The 21,852-nt window shown below is 45.1% G+C and overlaps 1 protein-coding gene across 4 annotated transcripts in view; it reads right to left on the bottom strand.

The window, feature by feature from the left end:
• The window catches only part of SH3PXD2A (SH3 and PX domains 2A), a 272,461-nt gene that overhangs the window by 161,329 nt on the left and 89,280 nt on the right, over positions 1 to 21,852 (bottom strand). For all 4 annotated transcript variants that reach the window (XM_068949734.1, XM_068949736.1, XM_068949735.1 and 1 more), the window contains exon 4: positions 1,685 to 1,761. In XM_068949734.1, coding sequence (XP_068805835.1) covers positions 1,685 to 1,761 — 77 coding nt within the window. The remainder of the gene's footprint in view (positions 1 to 1,684; positions 1,762 to 21,852) is intronic.

Here is a 21,852-nt window from a genome sequence, read left to right as displayed (position 1 = left end):
AATGTTTGCTCAAGCTTTTCAGTGACTTCTAGCCTCACGCTCCAGTGCTATCCAGATTTAAACATCTTCTACTATGAAGTACCAAGGCAATTAAATACAAATTACAATAAACTACAAATGAAATAAAATTACACCACATCAGGCACAAGAAACTTTTGAATCACAGATCACTGGAATGGGATAATATTCTGGAGAAGTCACTATATGTTTACCCGAGTTTTATGCTCTTTGCTGGGCATCCACTGCAACTGCTGCTGGAGGCAGGAAATACTGGGCTAGAGGAAACTGGACTCTAACCTGATCTGGCTGTTTTTATGCTCACAAAAACAGCATCTATTAATAAACAGATTAGGCAAACCGCTTGGCTTTGGGGCAGCATCCAGTCACCTCCCTGAGCTGGGCAACAGCAGTAAACCCACCTCTTAATAATTTAAACCTGCTGTGGCACACACATAGGAAATGAAGTCCGGAAGGGACCGAGCCATCCTTGTTGCAGGCGGAGAAAAGCAAAGGAGAAAGAGTGCAGAAAGAGCTGACGCTACAACATACTCCTCCGGCGGTGCACCCCTGAGCTGGCCCGCTCGGGTCCGTCTGGGGCGCAGACAGCGGGGCCCAGACCCCCGGCTCGGGCGGTCGGAGGTCGCGGCTGCCCCCACCGCAGTAAACGACCGCTTTGGAGATAGCGCATCTGCTCGGTGAACCCTGACACTGCTCCTCGGCGCCGGCGGCGCAGCAGTTCCTGTCTGAAGGAAGGAGGCCGGGGATGCAGCAAGAGCGCGCATAGCTTAAAGCAAGCCCTTAGACCATGGTCAGGAAGACAGTGTGCTAATTGTCCCGCGAAAAGCCTGATCTCATGGGATAAGACTTTAATCAGGGTTTCCTTGCCGGGGTGATTCAGCTGGCATGGCTTTCAATGGAGCTGAGTTATTGCTCCCCCTTTCCCCACGCCTCGGGCTCTTCAGTGATCTGCTCCTAATTTTGGATGAGCAAATGTCTGACAGGAAAAGTTCTTGTGAATGTATTTTTTCCCCTCCACCTGCTCCTCTGGCTTTCTATAAACAGAAGTAAAACCCCATAGGAAATAAAAGAGGAAGTCTGGGGTTTAAATTATGCACTCCGGCTGACATGCTCTAGACCTCTATAACAACTGGGTATTGGTCTTGCTTAGAAATGACTTTTAATCTACTGTCAGGGGATTATTTATCAACAAATCATAAACTCAAAGTTGGAAAGGAAAGATTAGGTCGCTTAACCCTCTTCTCAACACAGCCATGCTTTTCTGTCGTGCAATATATTTCCAGGCTTTCACTTGTTACAAGCAACACTCTCGGAGGGAACCAGCCTGTCTCCAGCTCTGTGTGCACCAGGACTCCCCTAACACAGCGGGCAGACAAGAGAGAAAAAACACCATCTTCGTTGTGCCTCTCTGCCTGCTAAACATTTACATTCACCACGACTGAAGTAAGCAGCTGGTAGAGATAAAATCTTCATTCAGAAATGCCCTAACAAGGCAGACCAGGCTTGTGGTCTTCACCACGGCGGCCGAGGACCCTGGGAGCAAAGAGCGGCCTCTGCTTTCACTCGCCCTGTTAGTCCCAGTGGTGCTTGGGAAGGATCATCCCCTCCTGTGGGTCTTCCTCCCTTTGTTAGTCTAAAGAAGATCCTTCCTGTAATGGGCTCTTACCCGGCAGTACTCGTCAATGGGCTTCAGCCTCTTCACAGCCACATCCCGAACGTGGCTCCTCCGGAACAGGATCTTACCTGAGGAGGGAAAACATGGAAACAGAGGTTTAGGGGCATGGCGCAATGGCACGCACCAGAAGCAGGCCCGAGCGGTCAGCACCCTGGGCCTGCGTCCAGGAGACAGGGGTCCACCCCTAGCCCCAGTGGTGATCATCAGCACTGCTGCTGGCGTAGATCTGTACCCCCTTTCCACCCCATTTTCCCAGTTGCACAGGAGGACTATCAGTATTGCCGTTGTTTGCACAGCAGGAGCTTCATGTGACCGCAACTCCCGATCGCTACAAGAAATACATTCTTGTTCATCTACAATAGATGTGAGCAACAGCTCCACTTTCGCCCTTGAGAGCAAACTCCACAGAAACACGCTGGGGGAGGCAGGTAATGGTGGGACATGGGGATAGTGGCTACTATATGAGCCTATACAGCACCTCTCACAGCAGGATGCTGCCAGTCTTAAGCTTGCAACAGGTTTTAAAACTCTTGGGCACGGGAGACGCAAAACACAAAGAGCTACTACCCACCACAGGCACAACAGCTCTGTGAAGTTTCAGCTACCGCTGCCTGAAGCCCCGTTTACACGAGCTGTCCAAAGGGGATCACGATGGCTCACAGGGCAGAGGGAGTTTCTTTCTGTTTCATCCTATAGATAATTTAAACAACTTTGCTTCCCTTTTTAGTGACAGCGTTATCCTAGAACAGACCAACGCTAAACGATGACTCACTCCCACTTTGGTACCATCAGGTCCATGTTGGCTGTCACAGTGAGTGAGCACTGCCGGGGTGGGACACAAGCCCCATCTACACCCGGCTCCTGCCCACTTATTCCCCCACCGCGGGTGCTGCTGCCTGGGCCTACAGACCAACGCTGCTGCCAGCGCCTGAGAAAATACTCGGCAGCTGGTAACAGAGCCCTCGTACATCTACAGAGGGAAATCAAACAATAGAAGAAAAATAAACAAACTAGACACATCCAGCCACGTCTCTAGAATCACAGTCTTAACAGTAGGCACAATTTGGGGCTTTTTTTTTTTTAAGTGAAAAAATAATAACCTCAATGTCCTTAGTAGATGACATTTCTGCAGGCTGGGTAAGATTAAATAAATAGCTGGCTTTTGTGTTAAACTGATTATAATAAAGTTTATCAAAATAATCTGGGAGCTGAGTTTCCCCACAGACAAGGATGTCATGGAGTTGGTATTTTTTTGGCTTGAAGGGATTATATCTTCATATCCTTTTTTGGTGGTTTTCTTCCCTTTTTCTTTGTGCTGTATTTCTTTTAATATATTGAGACAAGAATAAATTATATGTTCTCCTTGTGGTAGATGAAGATAGTATCTGCCAGCACTATTTAATCCATGAAATGTCTATGTAAAAAACACACTGACATATATATCAACCCCCCACTCCAAACTTAGTCTGACAAAGTGCAAATGAAATACTCATCCCATAGATCATGGGATAAGAAAACAGACTAGGAAACGAAATCAGATCTGAAATCTGAATACATGGCTTTGATGTTGCCAGATTTACAGAAGCTGAGAGGTTAATGAAACCACATCCTTTAATAGTCCAGTAGGAAAGGAGCTAAACCCTCCCAGGCTCAGCCCCTTTGGTAACCCTTTCCCTCCATAGCTGCTAATCTGTAAGGTTCAAAAACCTTTTGCTTCAGACAAGGCGAAGTGGTTTATCTCAGTCACCAAATCTAGAAGCAAAACTGGTCAACTCAGTTTGCCCTGCAAGGCAAATTCATCATTTCATAGCACCATAAATGTACGTATCCAGTTCCACGCAGCTCTCTCGTTACAAAGGTGGTGCCGAGCCATCCCTGGAGGGTGCGACACTGTATGGTAACAGAGCACAGAGGACATCGGAAATCTGCAGTCAGAATCCAAGACGCTCATCTGTGCTAAGTGTTTTGGCCCAAGTTTGCCGGAGAAGGATTTGGGACTTCCATCTCCCTGTACTGACCGACTTTGCACACATCAAAAGCTTGTTGTTCTCCTGTTTCTCTGCCCAGTAAATGGGGAGAACTACCTGCACTTATGCACTTAGAAAACATTTCTTATTATTTCTGAAGGTTTCGAAGATCACGCTCCAGTAAGCCCCCTCCTTTTTTTTCGAACTGTAAAGAATAGACTAGTTTCTTTCTCAGTGCTACAGAAATGTTGGTGTGGGAGATCCTTCTAATTCTTTGCAACTTTTATAAGTTGCAAAGAGCAAGCAACATTTGGAAATGTTCTCACTTTCTGGCTTTCCTGTTTTCGGTCCAAGCCATGAGTTGAAAGTCTATCTGGTGACCATATAAAAACGTAAAGGAACCAAAGACTTAAACACATGAAAGATCTCCTGTAAATGTAATTCAGCTTTCCTAAAAAGACAGTTTACAGGGAGGCCCAGTCTTCAAAGTAACATAATAAATGACTCAAACATAAGAAACAAGATAAATATAATAAAGAACGTTATATTAAACACAGAGTACAAAAAAGACCCCAGGATATGATGAGTCTTAATTCAGTCCTTAAATGGAGATGGAAAATATCAGGATGACTGCGGTGCTAGGATAAAGCAAAGCCCAGAAGGTGCTCCCATTTTTATCCTCTCAGAGAAAGGAAGGTTTTCATTCTGCTGAGAGCCCTAAGTGGAAAATACTGATCCTGGAAGCTAGAAAGGGTTAGATCGGGGTTGTGGGGTAGATCTGTAGCTGCCCAGTCCAGTACAGCATTGAGACCCGGGTCCTAGAGAAGGCTGAGTAAGGAAGACCAGCATGGAGTAGCAGTTGTCAAGGAAAAAAGCAGGCAGAAGAACAAAGATACTCAGAAAGCAAGTCCAGTTCTTGAGGGAGAGCATAGCAGAGAAGACGGATCACAACCTCATCAATCCTGGTGACTCTTGGGCAGAGAAGCCTCCTTTCTGGGGATACAGAAGCATCTCTAAGAAACACAACCTGCCAGATGTCTAGCTTCTTCTCTTTTCTGGGAAGAATGAATGTGCCAACAGAAGTTGGCTGACCGCATCATGACTGACCAGCAGGAACCACTGCCTCCAGTATGAGTTACTACCGCTTTCTCCAGTTCTCCCATTTCTACTGTTCTTCCTCAGAAATCAGGGGAGGTCCCTGGAGGCTGGAAAAAGAAGGTAATGCAGGGCTGTACACTTCTTCATGCTCTCCAAGTGGGTCCACTGGACACAGATCCCTTTTTTCAATGGTACACACTAATGGAAAGGTTTGACTAACAACAAGACAGATAAGGTTATCCTGTTATTGCCATAAAGAAATAAACAGAGACACAGCTGAGTAGTGGGGGCACACAAAAAGCCATTGAGAAAACCTCAGGAAGCCAAAGGAGGGGAGCATTTCATGCAGCACTAATGTAAGATGGGGAAGTCCTTGGGTGGCAAGTAAACGGAGAACAGCCTGGGCAATTTCCTTGGAAGGGTGGAGTTCTGGTCTGTGTGCAGTTTGGCTTTTCCTCTTGGTAGTTTCCACATCACTAAGGAAAGGATTAGCCTCTACACAAATACATACAATACTGCTTCCTCTCTCTGTGACAAACTTAATTTTATTGCAGCTGTCTTAAATCTCCCCAGGCACTAAACCCCCATTTTACAGAAGGCTGAGCAGCTTGTTAACCATGCTGCAACCCAAGTAGGGACTGAAGGGAGGTCTATCTGTCTCGAATGGGGAGCTATAGGCTACGTGGGACCGTGCTGCATTACGAAAGTATTTCATTCACAGATGTGCCAGACTTGGACAGGGCCAAAGGAGATCTGTGTTAGGAAGGACAACTAGGACTGGAGCAGTGAGGAAAAAGAGACGGTGGGAAGACACAGGGCTCCAGCCCTGCCGCTAATGCAGGATAACAATATTTGTTTTTATCCTTTTTTCTTTAAAGAAAATATTATTTCTAGGAAATTAATGTGGATAAGAGGCAAAGTATCAGGTTTGGCGTTGCAGGGGACATCTTAAGTCATCCCTTCATCTCTCTTTGTATATATAGATGTAGTCTTTAATTCCGTGACCACACACCTCTTCTTCCACAGGACCGCAGCCTCCTCCTGTATACAGAGTGCATGCACAAAGCAGGAAGAATAAAGCTACCCAGGAGACTGTGTATCTGGCATCTGCCGATTCTGCAAGCTTAAAGGTGTTCTCTGAATACCATTTTATTCCTGCGTAACCTCACAGTTAGAGTAGCACAGACTTTAACAGGCACTTGTGTATCCCAAGAACAAACAGGCTAAAAAGCATCCCAAAACTCTGGACCATTCATTAGCTTACGTCTCTTTGTTCCTATTAACAATATTGCAGTTCTTAACGCAGCAAATGCCAGCTGTAGAAAAGAGAGATCAGCAGGAGTGCAAGAGCACATGTCTGCCCAGCACACTGGAAGAGTCCATACTGTAACGCTTTGAAACGGTCGTGGCCCCTGCAGGGAAGAAGCCCAGCTCCTTTGGCTGGCGACACTGTGGCCTGGTGGCAGGAGACTGAAGGGCATCACAAGATAGAGAAGAACTAGAAGTCCCCAAGGGGTGCCTAGCGGGAGAGACCAGGCTTTCCTCTCCAGGGAAAGGGGACACACATTATACGGCTCCTGCTATCACAGGGGATCCCAGCTGACACAGCAGCTACTGCTCTAGATAGGTGATTCATAAGCTCTAAGATAACTTTTCATAAAACACATCTCCTAATTACACCTTTCATTGCAAAGGAGAAGTGCTGTGTATCTAGGTCAGGAGGCCTTCTTGAGGTCATCCCACCACAGTGGCTCAATCCTGAAATGTCAGAATTGCTGCTCTTTAGAGCAGCAGTGATGAGTGGGAGCTTTGATGCTGGGAACTCCTGCAACACCTCGCCAAGGGCTACAGGGAGGCAGGGGAATTGCGATTTAGCTCCTTTCCAAATCTACTAGAGAATGGATCCATAGATCCATCTCTTTTTCTTACTCTGTTTACTGAGCTTTTCCTTTCAAAGGATGTCTAGGTAATGGATTGATCTAAGGACACCAGTTGTTTCATGGGAGTTGCTTTTCTCTGTCAGACTAGGAAGAGTCCACACCCACTGTAAAAGGAACAATGGAGAAATTCATATTAGCTTTAATCTTCTACCTCAAGTACAGTCACCGCACTTCAGAGGGCAATATGTGAAGCAAACCATACGATAAATATTCAACAGCAGACAGCCTGAATACTTAGGGGCATGTTAAAAATACTGTACTGTCTCATCTGATTTATGATTAAAAAAGACATGTGTTGCCTCCAACTTTAGAAGCTACAGCTGTGGAGGCTCTGTCCATCAACTGCCTCTGAAAAAGAGTAAGAGCATTTGCTTCTGTCCTTAAGTATTATCTTGCTGCTTGTTCTCTCCTCCTTTTACCTGAGAATCTGGGCGATAACAGGTTTCTGTATATGTTACCAAGCAATGTGTTTAACCTAAGATCAACTTCTCAGAGGCAGAGTTTGCTTAAGAGATCAGGTCAGACTCTTTCTGCAGTTACGTTGGAGTTGCATCAGCGAAAAAGAGAAAAGAATTTAGACCTAGCACAGTTACAGCTTCTCCTTTGGGCCTAAACAGCTTTCTCCAGTGTAACTAAGACCATTTAGTGGCTAAAGTATTTTTATTAAGGCTTCCACTCCTTACTCAAAGCTGTTCTTATTATTTTTATACACTGAAGAAGTAGAAATGTGCTATCAGATATGACATATTTCTTTCAACGCGTTTAAGCTGTGACATTGCCCCAAGGGACCTGCAAGAAAACTCTCAGGCACCTGTCATATCTGTCATTGGGACACAAATCCCAAATAGAGCATTTAAATATGCACTGCCACCTTGCAATGTAAAATATAAAACTCAGCAGCACAGCATTATAGGATAGAAGAACAATTTTATGTTTCTCATGGAAATACGTGTGACGGTCAACCAGGCGGCAATCTGACCATGGCCAAAAAAGACATGTAGTCCACACAAAATAACACCTCAGTTTTACATGAGAATCTCAGTTTCCATGGATTGTTTCATCCATGATCTCCTGGAGCCAAAAAGCTACTATCAGAGTCCTAGCATTGATGGAGTTTGCCCCTGACAAAGAAAGGGGAGGGAAATGATTCATATTGTTTCCACTGGTGGGAGGGGGAAGGCTTTTATAATAAGCAGAAACTCGTGACAAGAGTCAGAACTGCTGGCTGAGCTTGGCTGCCAAAGAGCCTCAGTTGATAAAGGCCTTTGCTAGTCAGCAGGAATTACTATGGAAGGTGACAAGAGGTGATGGAGACAGATGGGGCAGCCAGGAAAGCCAACACAAGCAGTAACAATATCACCCTGAGATATGGTGTGTCTGTGTGGAGGGGTCCTTCTGCACTTGGATCCTGTTTCTAACAGGCAGAAGTTGGAATGCTAAAGAAAATCACTGGGAAGCAGGGGAAATAGTATGGGTCGATTATAGAAGAACGTCGCCAGGAAGGGGAAGCTTCCTCCACTGGAAGTGATACAGCAGAATATGCCCCTATGTGACTAATTACAAGTGGAAACCAAAGACAGGCGAGAGGCAAGGCTGAATTCCCACCTCTGAAACCGGCTGCTTTCCGCTGTGTCGGTGGGGTCGGCTACTTAACCTCCCGGGAAACTGGATCAGCTCTAGAATGGCTCAGTTACTACAGACTTTGGGAATTCAAGCTCCAGGCACAGCTGGAAGAAGGAGAAAGGCCATGAACACCAATGCGGAAATCGAGGAGTGACAGATGGGGACCACAGGGTGCAAATCTCAAGCTAACAGCTCTGTTACTGTTTGTACAGTGTTTTGCATAAGCCAAGGGCCAGTTCACGTTGCGCTACGTCCTGCTGGTATCATCCAAACAACCCGTTGTTCCTGTAATCTCCTCTTCAGCTGCCCCAGCTGCAACTCTTCCCTCTCTCCGAAGCAAGGCAGGAGCCATGGTGCAGACACATTGTGTAGTGCTCGGTCTGGGAAGGGCAGGTCAAAGTGCCGCAAAACTATCCCTACTTTCTTATTGTGGGACTGCTCTCTGTATATTAGTTCATACATACCAGCAAATCTGGACCTATCACCTTGCTTAAATCAACTTTATGGCCAGAGTACAACAAAGTAAAGCATCTGTCTCACGCAAGTGATCTCAGCCTGAGCACAAGCCCCCTAGATCCCTTAAAACTAAACTTCCCATTCTGTGAGTGGCTGCAAAGTGCTGGAGTGTTGATTCAGTAAGTCCGCAGTTTCAGCAGTGAAACTGGTGTCTTCTCAAAACGCACAGCTCAGCTCCTCCAAGGTGGGAAGTGAACTCATTTGTAATTACTGGTTGCAAGTGTTACATTAGATTGCAAGTACCTAACTGCTTTTAATTGCTGAAAGCAGTCAGTTTGTCAGAGAGGGAGAGATGGAATGGTATTTATACAGCAAACACAGGCAATTGGCACTCCCTTACCTGGAGGAATAGACCTGATGATAATTCACAGTCCCACAAAGACTGGGGAACCAAAGAAGGGTCACATTTTCAACACTGCCTTACGAAACAGCACTGTTTCCTCACAGAGGGTGCAGAAGTGTCCCCCTTTTCGCACAGTCATTTGCTACACAACAAGCAAAAGGTGCAGAAAAACAGGAAAGGTTATGCAGAGCTGAACCATCTCCCTTCCCTCTGTGTACTTCACCCCTAAGATAAGAATCTGAACACTTACACATCCACTGCCGCATGAGTTTCACTGCACATCCTCTAAAAAGATCCATTTCCAAATTTCCAGGACCAAGTCATCAAACACATGGAAACATCACGACTTAAACAACAATCAATCTATCAAGAATCTATCATTTTGTACCAAAATGATCAGAAAAATGCCAACAACTACATCTCATCATTCATGCCGAAACACTTGGCTAATCTCCTGTATCAGCTGATGCCAGTATCTTGCTTTCATCCATATAGTCTGTGACTCATAACCTGTGATTTGCACATATCAGTGGTCCACAGACAATCTGCTGAACTGCAGTCAAGAGAAACTTTCACTCCCAGACCAGTGTGGGATTGATGTGGATCACTCTATGTTGGTTCAGCAAATGTAGGAACCAGCAGCCCTTGTTCGTATTACACAACACATTTGCTGTTGAACATGCTAGCATCGTCTGAGGTACTCCAGCTCCCGCCCTGCCAGCAGTGGAAAAATACAAGTCTCTCAAATGCCTCTGTACCACATTTTTGATCAAAAAATAGTCTTCCCACAATGTGCCCCAGGTGCTACACAAACTGAACTGTCCCTCTGCTGTTTCAAAAAACACACCAAGTACCATCTTGCTCACAGGCATCTGTGGAAATCAGTAGGAGTCTTGCTACAGACAATGGGGGCATGGACCATCAAAGAAGGACCATATAGTCCCAGCTCAGTCTTTTAAAGCATAAGCCTCAGTGAATTGAGCCTATTAAAACATTTCCACTGTCTTGCAAGTTTTTCTGAGACTTGTCATTAATGTAAGCACTAGTGTGAGGCTAAGCCAGAGACGCTTACCCACAGACAGTGGGTCAGCGCCAGCCTCAGTGGCAGGAAGCCTCTGAGCTCCATCCATGGGGGTTCAAGACCTTGCAGCAAGGTCACTGGAGGGAGGAGAATTTGCACCACACCCTTGCCAAACTACACTGGAAAAGCATAGTAAGGTCCTAGCCACATCCTTTGGCGTAACTGGCAATAGCACTACTTGAGAGACTCCACCCTTAAGCTGGTTAAGAACTGGAGCTGTGAATAAAATAATATTTGCATTCACACCACATAGATCAAAGTCTTTTATTATTGTTAGGAGGTAGGTCTTGCAATAACTCAGTGCTAAGACATACGCTCTTATAGGAACATTGCAAGTAGAAGTTGAGGGTTAGGAAAGTGAAGGTGACTTCATAACATCACAAAATGAGCACACACTAATGACAGCAACAGAGCCAGTCTCTAGATCACTCTGCTGATCGCATGCATAAAGAAACATTATCACCTACAGTGGCATTCAGGGCCAGAAATCCTTCTATTTAAGCATTTATTCTAATCAAAGACAAATCCTCAATTTCTGTCATAAGTGAGGCAGAATTCTCTTCTATGGAAGACCTCCGTTAAGTCAGCTGCCAGGAACACAAGTTACAAGAGGTGAAATCCATCAGTGAGATTGGTGAGGACACTGCTCCTCAGAGCAGCTGTGGTATTTGGAAGGCACCAATTAACACAGAAATTAAACAAACAAATAACTCAGTGGCAAACATAACTAGGTGTCTGTGCTTGTCAGAGCCTGGAAATCAACAGCTAGGGTTTCAGAGAGCAGTATTCAGAAATGAAATCCCCTGTGCTTTGCAAAACAGAGCAGCGTTCTTTCTTTCTAAAGGGAAGTGTTCTCCCAGAGTCCTCCAAGCTAAGCCCCTGACTAGGTTTAGGCTGAATTTTCGACAGACTAAGACAGACATGAGAACAAGCCATCAAACTACAGCAGACCAGTGCTGATGGGCGTCTGAGACAGGAAGCCCATCTGGAGACCAAGTCACCATTTCAAACCCAAGGGATGATTCTCTGGTTCCAGACAGATCTCTTCAATGCAAGTCTTCTCTTTTGTGCCATTGAGGAATCTCTTGTAGGGATTTCTTCTCTGTCCACTCTGATCCCTGACAAAGCTGCTGCTGACTTCAAGAGCGAGCGCTTTAAGGCAAGGATAGCTGATGTCTGCTGTGCAGGGAAGAAGAGAGAAAGCCACTCAAGTTACCCCTTCCCAGTTGAAGGACACATGGCCAACTCACTCGTTTGGGCTAGTGTGAGCACACTGTTAAGACGGTGGACCTGGTGACCCACAAGGGCGCACGTAGCCTGCAGCAAATAGGAGACTGTCTCAGGCCACTCAGCCTTTCACTGACAGCAAAGTTCACTCAAATTGCTCCACAAATTGCTCCAGTTCAGCTGCACAACTCAGAGTACTCACACTGGCAGTCAACCCCGACCAGCTGATGCACAGTCACTTCTTCATCTGATAGCATAACATCATGGTGCAGGGAAACAATTTTACAAATATTTAAAAGATAAGCGGCCTGCTTCACTCCCAGCTCTGGTATGTGTGAGTATTTCACCATTTCCAATTCAGGCCATCTAATTCAAATTATGCTCACGTATGACTTGGCACCAGCAGTGCCTACTGACACTGTTTGACAGCTGAGGCTTGGTCCTCCTGAAAAATCACGCCATCCTTCTTGATTCCTACACATGCAAGTATATGCATCGTGTAAGGGTGTATGAACACTGCAGAGCAGCAGAGCTTCTGCCCTAGAGCTCAATGTATGCTGGGCACCCTCCGCTCTCATCTGTTTCAGTATCTCACAGGTCACCAGAGAGGTAAGGGACCTCCATCCTTGGAGGTTTTTGAGGCTCAGCTTGACAAAGCCACGGTTGCTGTCATATACAGCTGCTGAGAGTCCTTTTTTGAGGGAGAGGCTGGGCTAGACACCTCCCAGAGTCCCTTCCCACAGACACTTTGTGAGTCTATGACTGCAGCTGATAAACATTGCTCAGTAACCCTGAAATCAGAACATGAGCCAGGTGGCTGTCTAAAAATCAGAGTATCCAAGTGCAATTCACCTCTATCTTACACTTCTGTCTCCTCAGCTGTAGAGCAGAGATAATGGGTCCTTGGAAAACACACTGAAAACCTCTACTCAGGAAGCAGAATGTACATTATTCTCTAGGTAAGAAACACCGCCCCTTTCAGCCCTGAGCAGAAGACTCTGCCATCCTTTCCCACATGTTTTACAGAGGGCTGAAGTTTGCCTCCTTTGTCAGAGCCACCTTCTCCTTTGAGTGGCAAAGTGCCCATGCCAGAGCAAAGGAAAAACAGCACTGTCAGATATCAACAGCTTTTCCCACTGAAAGCTGCAGAATAAAAAGCCTCTTTCAGGGATTAATGTTCTAACCAATTACTCACCCTCTGAAAGGAAAAGTGCCTTCAGCAAAGGTGACAGCAGGACCCTAGGCCTATGCACTCCTCGTCTTCCTTTCATGCTTAATGTGCCCTTTTTATTTCCCAGTGAGAAGGGAAAAAAAGGGAACTGGAAACAAATGTTTTGTTATTTTTTATTTTTAATAAGGATCGCTGGGCCAGCTACATAAAGATATAAAAATAACCCCAACTTCATTGCTAAATTAAAGAAAAAACACTAAAATGAATAGGCACAGAAATCTGATTTAGGAATGTGAGCTGATAATTACCCTTTTGGGCTGCGATTAATTGCATTTGAAGCCACGGAGACACTGAGCTGCCAGATGGGACCAACTGCTAACAAAATACACACCACCAAATAAACTGGTCTTTCTCTCTATATGCCACCACACAGGAATGGCAGCTCCCCAAATGCTGTTTGCCTTTGTGTCCTGGTGTGCAATGCTATGCAGGTCTGGCCAGAGTTATAAAGTCCCACTATCAGGCACCTCATACAACCCTTCTGGGGTGGTCCAGCCTGCAGGCTTGTGATCTTCAAGTACAAGCTTAAGAATGGACAGATGCCATCCCCATTTCTAGATGGAGAATTCTCATTCATGCGCTTAGCTGTTACAGTGCAAGAAAGCAGTGACACTGCTAGTTATAACGCACTGACAGAAGCTTTAGTCCACTTTGTTGCAGGAGTGTTGCTTGTAGTCGGGCCAAAGTTCTCTCTAGCCCAGTATCTTGTCTACAAAAGTGGCCAGCAAAAGATGAGGAAGAAATTCAAGAAGAGGCCATGCAATGGGATCCTTCTCCTGATATATACTCCCCATTCCTGTACATCAGTGGTTAGAGTTTTTCTGAACTAAGAACCACTTTTGGCTTCATCCTACAAAAAATGCTCTAGTACTCTTTTGAAATCACAGAGAGTGGTCCCTATAGAGTCCTCTGTCAACGAATTTCATAATTTAATCACATCGCATGTGATTACATACTTCCTTTTGTTCACTTAAAGCTTGTTTTCTAAATTTCACAGGCTGCACCTGGTTTTTGTACTCGGAGAAAGAGTAAAAAGTCACAGCCTTGTCACCTTCTCAAATTCTTTATGATTTCACAAACTTTTATGACATCCCACCCATCACCTCTGTTCCAAACTGAAGACTTCGAGGCTATTTACTCCCCTCCTACAGAAGCCAAGTCACCCCTGCAATCAGCTCTGTCATCCTTCTCAGCACCTTACTTTATTATATCCTTTTTGAGATGCAATGACCAGAACTGCATATTGCAATCCAGATGTGGGGGAACTGAGGATTTATGCAGCTGAAGTTCTGTGTTTTGCTCTCTATTCTTTGCCTAATTATTTCTAACACATTTGGCTTTCTGATTGCTGCTGACGGTTTTCATGGAAACATCCACAGGACTACCGAAATCTCCTTCCTGGATTGTAATGGTCCTTTTTTTTCCCTCCATAAGCATTGCTTTCTACTTAACAATACTGAATTGCCTTTTTATCACAAAGTATCATGAGCTCCTGCTCCAACTTTTTGCTGTCAGCTCCAAGTATGATCAGCTACCTTAGTTATATCACTAACACCCTCTTTTGCAGATCCTGTGCTGAACAGCACAGATCCCAGAACAGACCCATCAGGAATCCTGGCTGGTAAAACTGTGATTCTTTTTTGGATATGACTTTCTTAAGTCTTCATCCCCAGAGGACGCAACATTTTAACCTGCGTGCTCATTAGTTGGCTTTCGATCACCTATTTTAAAAACTTCCCTGTAATACTTTCAATTTTAGATGTCAAAACCCAAGGATTATTGTTAATGTCCACAAATGTCAAAGCATCCACCCTTAAATGGAGGCTCCTACCCAGCAGAAAATAAGCTTAAAGCCTATGTCAGTCATACATCAAATAACAAGAAAGGATGTTAATATAATTATCTTCTTATTGCTATTTTGGGAAGCATAGTGGGTTTTGATGGAGCTTGCAGTAATAGGATCTCTTATGCCGTAATTTACAAGCACGTCTGTCTTGAACCATTTTCCACATGGGAAATTAATCACATTCTGCCTAATGGGAGGAAAAATATCCCTTTGCAGTTTGAATTGGATTTGCCATGGTCAATTGGACACGGAATTCTTCTTTATCCCTTCTCATAATCTAAGGTGTAGTGTTGCCATCTAAAATTCACCATGTTAGACTCCAAGAGATATTTCACTGGTTGGTGATGCTTTTACACAACATCCACCTGCCCACAATGGAAACGGTGGGATATACCAGTAGGGCACAGTGCCAAAATTGGACTGTGCGTATGACAGGCATTGTGCACACTTATTTCAGAATCTACCTCCCAGTAAATTTCAATTACAATTTTCGTTTAGGCTAAGTGTACTTTGGCATCTCTTCTGTGAAGACGTAGGCAACACACCATCTCTCCCTGCCAGAGGCATCAGTGAAGGGGAAGTTCAGCTACTGCGACATACCTGCACTTGTACAGCTACCCTGCTCAAAGCGCCCATGTATAAAATAAGGCAGGTTTTTACTCTTGCAGGAAGACCCCCGCAAGAGAGCACAAGCAACTGAACATGGGGTCCCTCATGCACCAGGCTAATATCCAGTCTGGAGGCTGGCTGTCCCTTATACCCCTATAGGGACTTGAGGCTGAACTGCCCAGAAATTAAGGGCTGACCTCCTCTAAGCTTTTTTATTGAGATCATTCTCAAAGTTTCAGCTCAGGTTCCAGATTTTAATCCTTTCCTCTCTGCTCACCAAATACTCAGGGTTTAGAGCAAAGGTTTTGGTGTCAATCCACCTCTACGGCATATCTCAGAGAAACACTTCCACTTCAAAAATCCTAATTCTGTTTTCAGTTCCAGTGGAAAAGGGGCAAGAAAAGAGACTCAGAAAGGGTGACGGAAAATAAGCTGGAAAACTAACATTTCAGCTGGCACCAGAGATAAAGAAGGTGTTTCCAGGTAGCAGAAAAGGAAGCATAAAAAGATCAGTGTCTCTGGGATCCCTTAACTTTGCCATGAGAAGCAGAATACAAATTACTCAATGTTTCTTTAAGGTTGAAAGACTAAAGGAACACAGGACTGTTTAAAGTAAAAAGGAGTAATCGTATGACTGGAAACTATGAGTGCCCCTAGCTCGGCACCCAAAGGAACTGAGTAACTTTCATTAGTCAGTGACTTTACTGGTACTCGGGACTTTTGACTGCTGGGCAGGATTTAGACTGAAAAGATATTTTGGGGCATGCTACGCTATTTATGTTTGAATGGAATTCAGCCTCACCCCACAGAACACTTTTCCATGCTGATTTGAGCAGAAAAAGCCCTCACTTTTTCCTTGGGTAGGATAAGAGAGGGTCCTGTCTCAGGATCAGCAAGGGGGAAAGGGAGAGGGGAAATGTCACTTCCTAACCAGGGGTGTGAGGGCAGGGAGAGATGGTGGAAAGGAGCAGGGCTGCTGCAAGGAACCTTCTCGCTCACTTCATCCTGAAGATATTTCCCAAAGTATTTACTGCCAGAGCAGAAACCCCCTGTCCCAGCCACTGTATAAACACAAGATAGCGACATTAATTCATCCCCTGCACATATCCACAGCTTTCACAATCAAAATGCTCGTTTCCACCACGACTTTTGAACAAGTTAATAAATAAAACAGGTTTTGAAGGTGCTGAGCATTTGAATTAACATACAGCACCTATGAAAAAATAAAAACTAGGCCATACATTGAAACTACCAGATTGCAAGAAATATAAGAAACAAAACTCCAGCAACTCTGAGGTGCTGCATTTGGCGCAGACATGTTGGGCAAGATTCAGCCATGGGTAAGGTCCGGTGTGCAGAATGAATGGGGCCAGGAAAGAAGGACAGCCGGACAAATGAAGGCCAGCAGCCAAACAGAGAAATCCCGTAGCAGCCCACATGAACAACGCAGAGCCTTACTGCACCCGCGTGTGAGATGCACCATAATGTTACCTCCATGTTACAGAAATCCATTTAGTTGCAACCGGATTTGAAAGACTTTTAAATCTTTCTTGGGCTTTTTCCTTATAAGAAAATCAGAGGGATGAGAAGAGAAGGAGTAGGAAATAAATTTTTAAAAGTGCTTCTTGAAATTGCTACAATGACTGCTCTCTGACATGAGACCTTCTGAATGCAATATTCATAAATGTACACTTCAAAGAGCACATTCAACTGAGGGACTGGTGTTGGGGTGACTAGAATTATATGGGTGCCACTTATAAATTAGAGACAGAAATCATGGGGTTTGGATTACAATCCTAGAGTAGTTTAGGAGAACACTGGTTTTTGAGAAGTTTCTGCTGCTGGGTGGATGAAAATTATTCTTTTTGAGCCCAGGATCTCACAATCGCAAACTACTGACACTTCACATCCAGTTGCCACACACTCTGAATTAATCTTGATTCTTGAATACTATCACAGCACGGATCTAAATAACCAAATCACAGAAACAGAGAATCGAAAAGGAGATCAAGAGACCAGCAAAGCCATTAAGAGTAAGACTCACGGCACAATCAACTCCATCCAAGTCACTCCTGAGAGATGTTTGTTTAACCTGTTATAGACCTCCAAAGACAGAGACTCCTCACCTCCCTTGGCAGTCCAAATCCAATACCCCTTCTCTCACGCACCACAACAAGTAAGAAGGACACACGTTCAGTACATTCAAGACGAGTACATTCGAGACGTTCACGTCTGATTCACCACTCTTTCTCCTGTTCGTGTGGTCTAAGTCCATGGTTTCAGTGAATCCATATTAACACACAGCTGAAGCAATGAACCAGTTTCAATGGCCTTGCTCTCCAAGGGGAACCTGATGGGATGAGTATGGGGCAAGGTGACGAGGAGATCAACGGGAGGACAAAGGACCACGAGCAATGAGACTGAGCTCTCACTTGTTAAAAATCTCATCTAGAGCATAGTGGAATTAACAGGATTCTTTCCATTCACTCACTGATGCAGGGTCAAGCCTTAATTTACATATACATCTTGAGCATGTCATAAAAATATACTTTCCAGTATATTCTTCCTGTCTTCCCTTCTTTTAAAGGAAAGACATAAATCCAGAGCAGTTCCTTAAACCACTCTGAGTCGATACTCAAGTCTTGTTTCAAGTATCTTGTTTTGCATGTTATTTACCCAGAGTGAGTACCAATTAGCCTTGTTTACGAGTGTTTCGTTAGTGGTTCATGAAGTTTTTTGATTTTTATTTGGGTGACACTGTTATTTTAACTGATATTTTATTAATTTATGTTCATGTGCCAAGAGGTAAGACAAGCACACTTCAGACATTGCAGTGGAGTTTATTATATCTATTACTTGAAAAAGAGGGGACTGAAATGCCCTTTTCAAAAACATCTACAATACGAAAAAAAATCTAATTTATTTCCAATATTTCTGAAGGCATATAGAATATTTCATTTTTAATCACAAGCAGATCAGTTCCTGCAGTTAACTCTTCAGACAGCTAGACTGTCTGCGAGTGATTCGAGAGGGTCGCTTCTGAGTCAACTCAACAGGTCAGATTGCTTTAGATCATTTTATAACCCCCAGGAAATCTACATTAGTAACAAAACCACAAAAAAAACCCCTAAACCCCTAAAATCCCCTGAGGAATCAGAGGCATCACAAATGATAAACAGAAAAATGCTTTCTTGGCCCTTTCTAGGCATTACAGTAGAGAAACATCGCAGGGAAGGAAGCACAAATTTCCAAGTGAAAAAGACATTAATGAGCGCAGAAGTCTGGCTGCAGCACCAGCATGAATCAAAAGCAAACGAACTGACATCAGTGATGACGTCTCACTGCTATAAGTAAGAACACCATTTGGATATGCCACAAAGAGATTAGAAACATATGCAGCATCGGTGGTTCCCTGGGGGACAACAAACAGTGTTAGGGGATGATGCAGCCCTGCTACAGAAGAGGGAAGGGAAGAGAGGAGCTGGAAGGGGACAGCCCCTTCATCAAGTCCTGGGACAGAGGGGAAGCTGAAGGAGATAAAGCAAGGGAGACAAGCATCCACACTGGCTACCCTGCAGCACCCCAAGTCCCCACGGACGGCTCAGGGGCTGAGGAAGCCCAGGGAAGCTGAGTCCCTGCGCCAGAAACAAGCAACATGCAAGAACGGCAGAAGCAAGAGAAAAAAGCCTACGTTAGTGAAGAGGATCATCCCCCGCCCCAAGGGCCTACGCGTAAATACAGGTTTTCCTGCAGGCATGCTCAGGATAATTGCTTTCCTTCCATTGTACTAAAATAGCTAACCAACTTGAAACATAAGTCAAATTTCCGAGCATGCACGCGCGCACACACACACCCCACACGCACACGCATACACCCCTGTAACATGCTGACACTTTAGAAAACAGGAGCCCAGGTCAGATGATACTTGGGTACTTCTCAAAATTTCCTGCTGGAGTCCTGTACTCTGTAAAACTATCCGGAGAAAATTCAAACTCTCCAGGCGGAAGAGCCAGCTGCTTCCCTAGCCAGACCGAGAATTGCTCCTGTGACACTTCACTTGCCCACCCAAAGTACTCACTCTCTTGGGAAAGAGGCTCTTACCTCTCGCACTCTAGCAAAAGCCCCATCTGTGATGGCCATGGCCCAGTGAGAGGTTCCCACACCTTGTCCGTATCAGCCTCTGTTAGCATGAGGCTGTGTTTTATGAGAGTCGGAGAGCATCGCTGTGAAGCAGAATAGAAAGTGAGCGAGAGACTGCAAAACGCCTGGGAGGAGCAATGCCGAGCTCTCCCAGGCGTTGGTGCTCCTCCGCGGCACCAATGTCAAGAGAAACTGTGCCTTGTGCAGCCTTCTCTAAATCAGCCTCGTGTTGGAAACAGCCGGGCATTGCTGCCCTCAGGAAGAGGGATTGGGCTCCTGCCGTCTCCCCTCATGCTCTACCGCGAAAACCCCAGACCCCAAACCGCTGCAGTGCAGCCCCTTGCCAATTGTCTCAGCTCCTTGATCCCCAAATTTATATCCCCTCCTTTCCCTGGCCACCAGACTGCCCCCTGAGGAAGATGCAGTGAGCCTTCCTCTCTCTTAGTTATGCTACTGCACACAGCAGCAAAGGCCAGATTTTTCTTTTGCAAAGAAATCAACTCACCATAATGTAGTAATTTAACTCCTCAGTGATTAAAAAGCCTAAGCCCAAACTCACACTTCCAAACATTTACTCAGAAGGGAGGAAAACTAACAAAAACACTCAGAGCATTCCCCAGAACCACCCCTGCGAAAGGCCTAATTCCCTCTATTCCTTTCATTAAAGGTGGATGAACAGCAGTCTCCTAGCCTAGAAACTTTTAAGAGAAATAAAGTCAATCTATAGGCTTATGAAAATAAAACAGGAGCAAGGAAACAAGCACAAAAATCCCACCAATTTGAGAGCTTCCCAGAGGATTTCAGCACCTGGACTCTCTTTTCAAGGAGCGCTGAGCCAGGGCATAGGGGCAGCGCTGACAAGACAAAACCACCTCGCGCGCCGATCCGCAGCGCGAGCATCACACACGGGGAGCCCGCGGTGGGAAAAGGTGAGCAGATGCCACCACACGGACCCAGTACTCTTGCCCATGCAGACTGCTTTTCAGAACTGCCTGAACTAATATTCCTATATGCTGACGCCACAGAACAAAGGATCTACTTTAATTGCAAAACAAAGGGGCCCAGGGGGAGAAAATCCTAACAGATGATGAGTACAGCTGACCTCCAGTGAAACGGAGAACAACTTGATGAGGAATAATCTAACCCATAAGAGCAAAGTATTTATCATTACTGCTACAGCAACAGACCACCCTGCTCCAGAGCACATCTGCACGCAGATGTGAACACACAGACTTCTAAACACTGGCAATAACGGCACCAGTCTGTCATAGGTAATTATAAAAGCACTTTACTGCTGCAGTATTTGAGTGCTGCACAACGTTTTATGGATTTATTCATTTAACACCATTGGGAGATACGGCACTTTTAGTTTCTGTATTTTTTTCCAATAAAGCAGACAAGCGCAGAGGGAGCAGGGGCTTGATTCAGACCCTTAAAATCCCACCTGCATCCCCAAGCCTTATGTTTCCCTTTTTCAAAACACCTCGGGCAGTGAGAAAAACGAGGCACAGGGTCTCAGGCGGAATTAATGACTAGACATCATCTCAAGCGATGATTCCCAAGGCCACACAGGACACTTGGAGGGAGAGAAGTTGAACCTGCACCTGGTTAGTGGCCCCCTGCCACCAGGCTGCTCTTGGCACTGCGGATAAGCCACCAAGGGGAAGTGGTCTCTTGCGCTTCCTGCGAGAAGTATCAACGCACGCCCAAAGTGCACATGTAGAATGAAACAAAACTGATTTTTTTTTCTACTTGAGCCGCAGAAAATTAAAACCTTGTGAAAGGTACTTTTCCTTACAAAGAAAGCAACTTCACATCACATTTTAGCCTTTCTATCAGGTTGATTTCATTCTTAAGTCTTCCTAAAACCTAGATCACCACCACCACTACAGGGTCATATAACCTGGCAGCTACAGTGATGGGCTGTATATACAAAAACACACAGGGAAAGATTTTTCAAAAGCACTCAACCCCGCTGTAACCACTCCTACTGAAGTTAATACTAAATCCAATGATACTGCTGGGAGCACAGGCCGGGGCTAAGTAGGCTTGACACTACAGAAACTATGGGTGGGATTTTCAAACTCTTTAAAAATGATTACTAATAACAAAGTGCATTAAAAATAAACAGCTAAGTTGTGACTCTGAAAATATTTACACATGTGCCTCACTTGCAGCTTGTAAGCAATTACTGGGGGCCTGATTTCTCTCACTCTCTCTAATGCAAGGCAGGAGAAAGGGTCCAGATGCTTGCAGGAGCAGTGGCTCATGGACACGATCAGCTGGCATGATTTGGGTGGAAGCTCTCGTGCTTTGCAGAACTTTCAAGACGGGGCCCTGGCTCGTCCCCGGGAGAGCAACCATGCCTCCTTTTCTGGATGGGATTTAAAACACCTAAAAATAAAGCTGCTGGAATGGCCTGTGCAGACCAGTGCAGATTAAACCCGACGTGTTGCATGTGTCAGCAATGGGGACAGATTCCTGAGTGGCATGTGTGCACCCAGAGAAACTAAACCATCCACGGCTCTGCCTTTGAGC

The sequence above is a fragment of the Struthio camelus genome, chromosome 7, assembly GCF_040807025.1.
Source record: "Struthio camelus isolate bStrCam1 chromosome 7, bStrCam1.hap1, whole genome shotgun sequence".
Lineage (NCBI taxonomy): Eukaryota > Metazoa > Chordata > Aves > Struthioniformes > Struthionidae > Struthio > Struthio camelus.
This window is presented reverse-complemented; position numbering and strand designations above follow the sequence as displayed.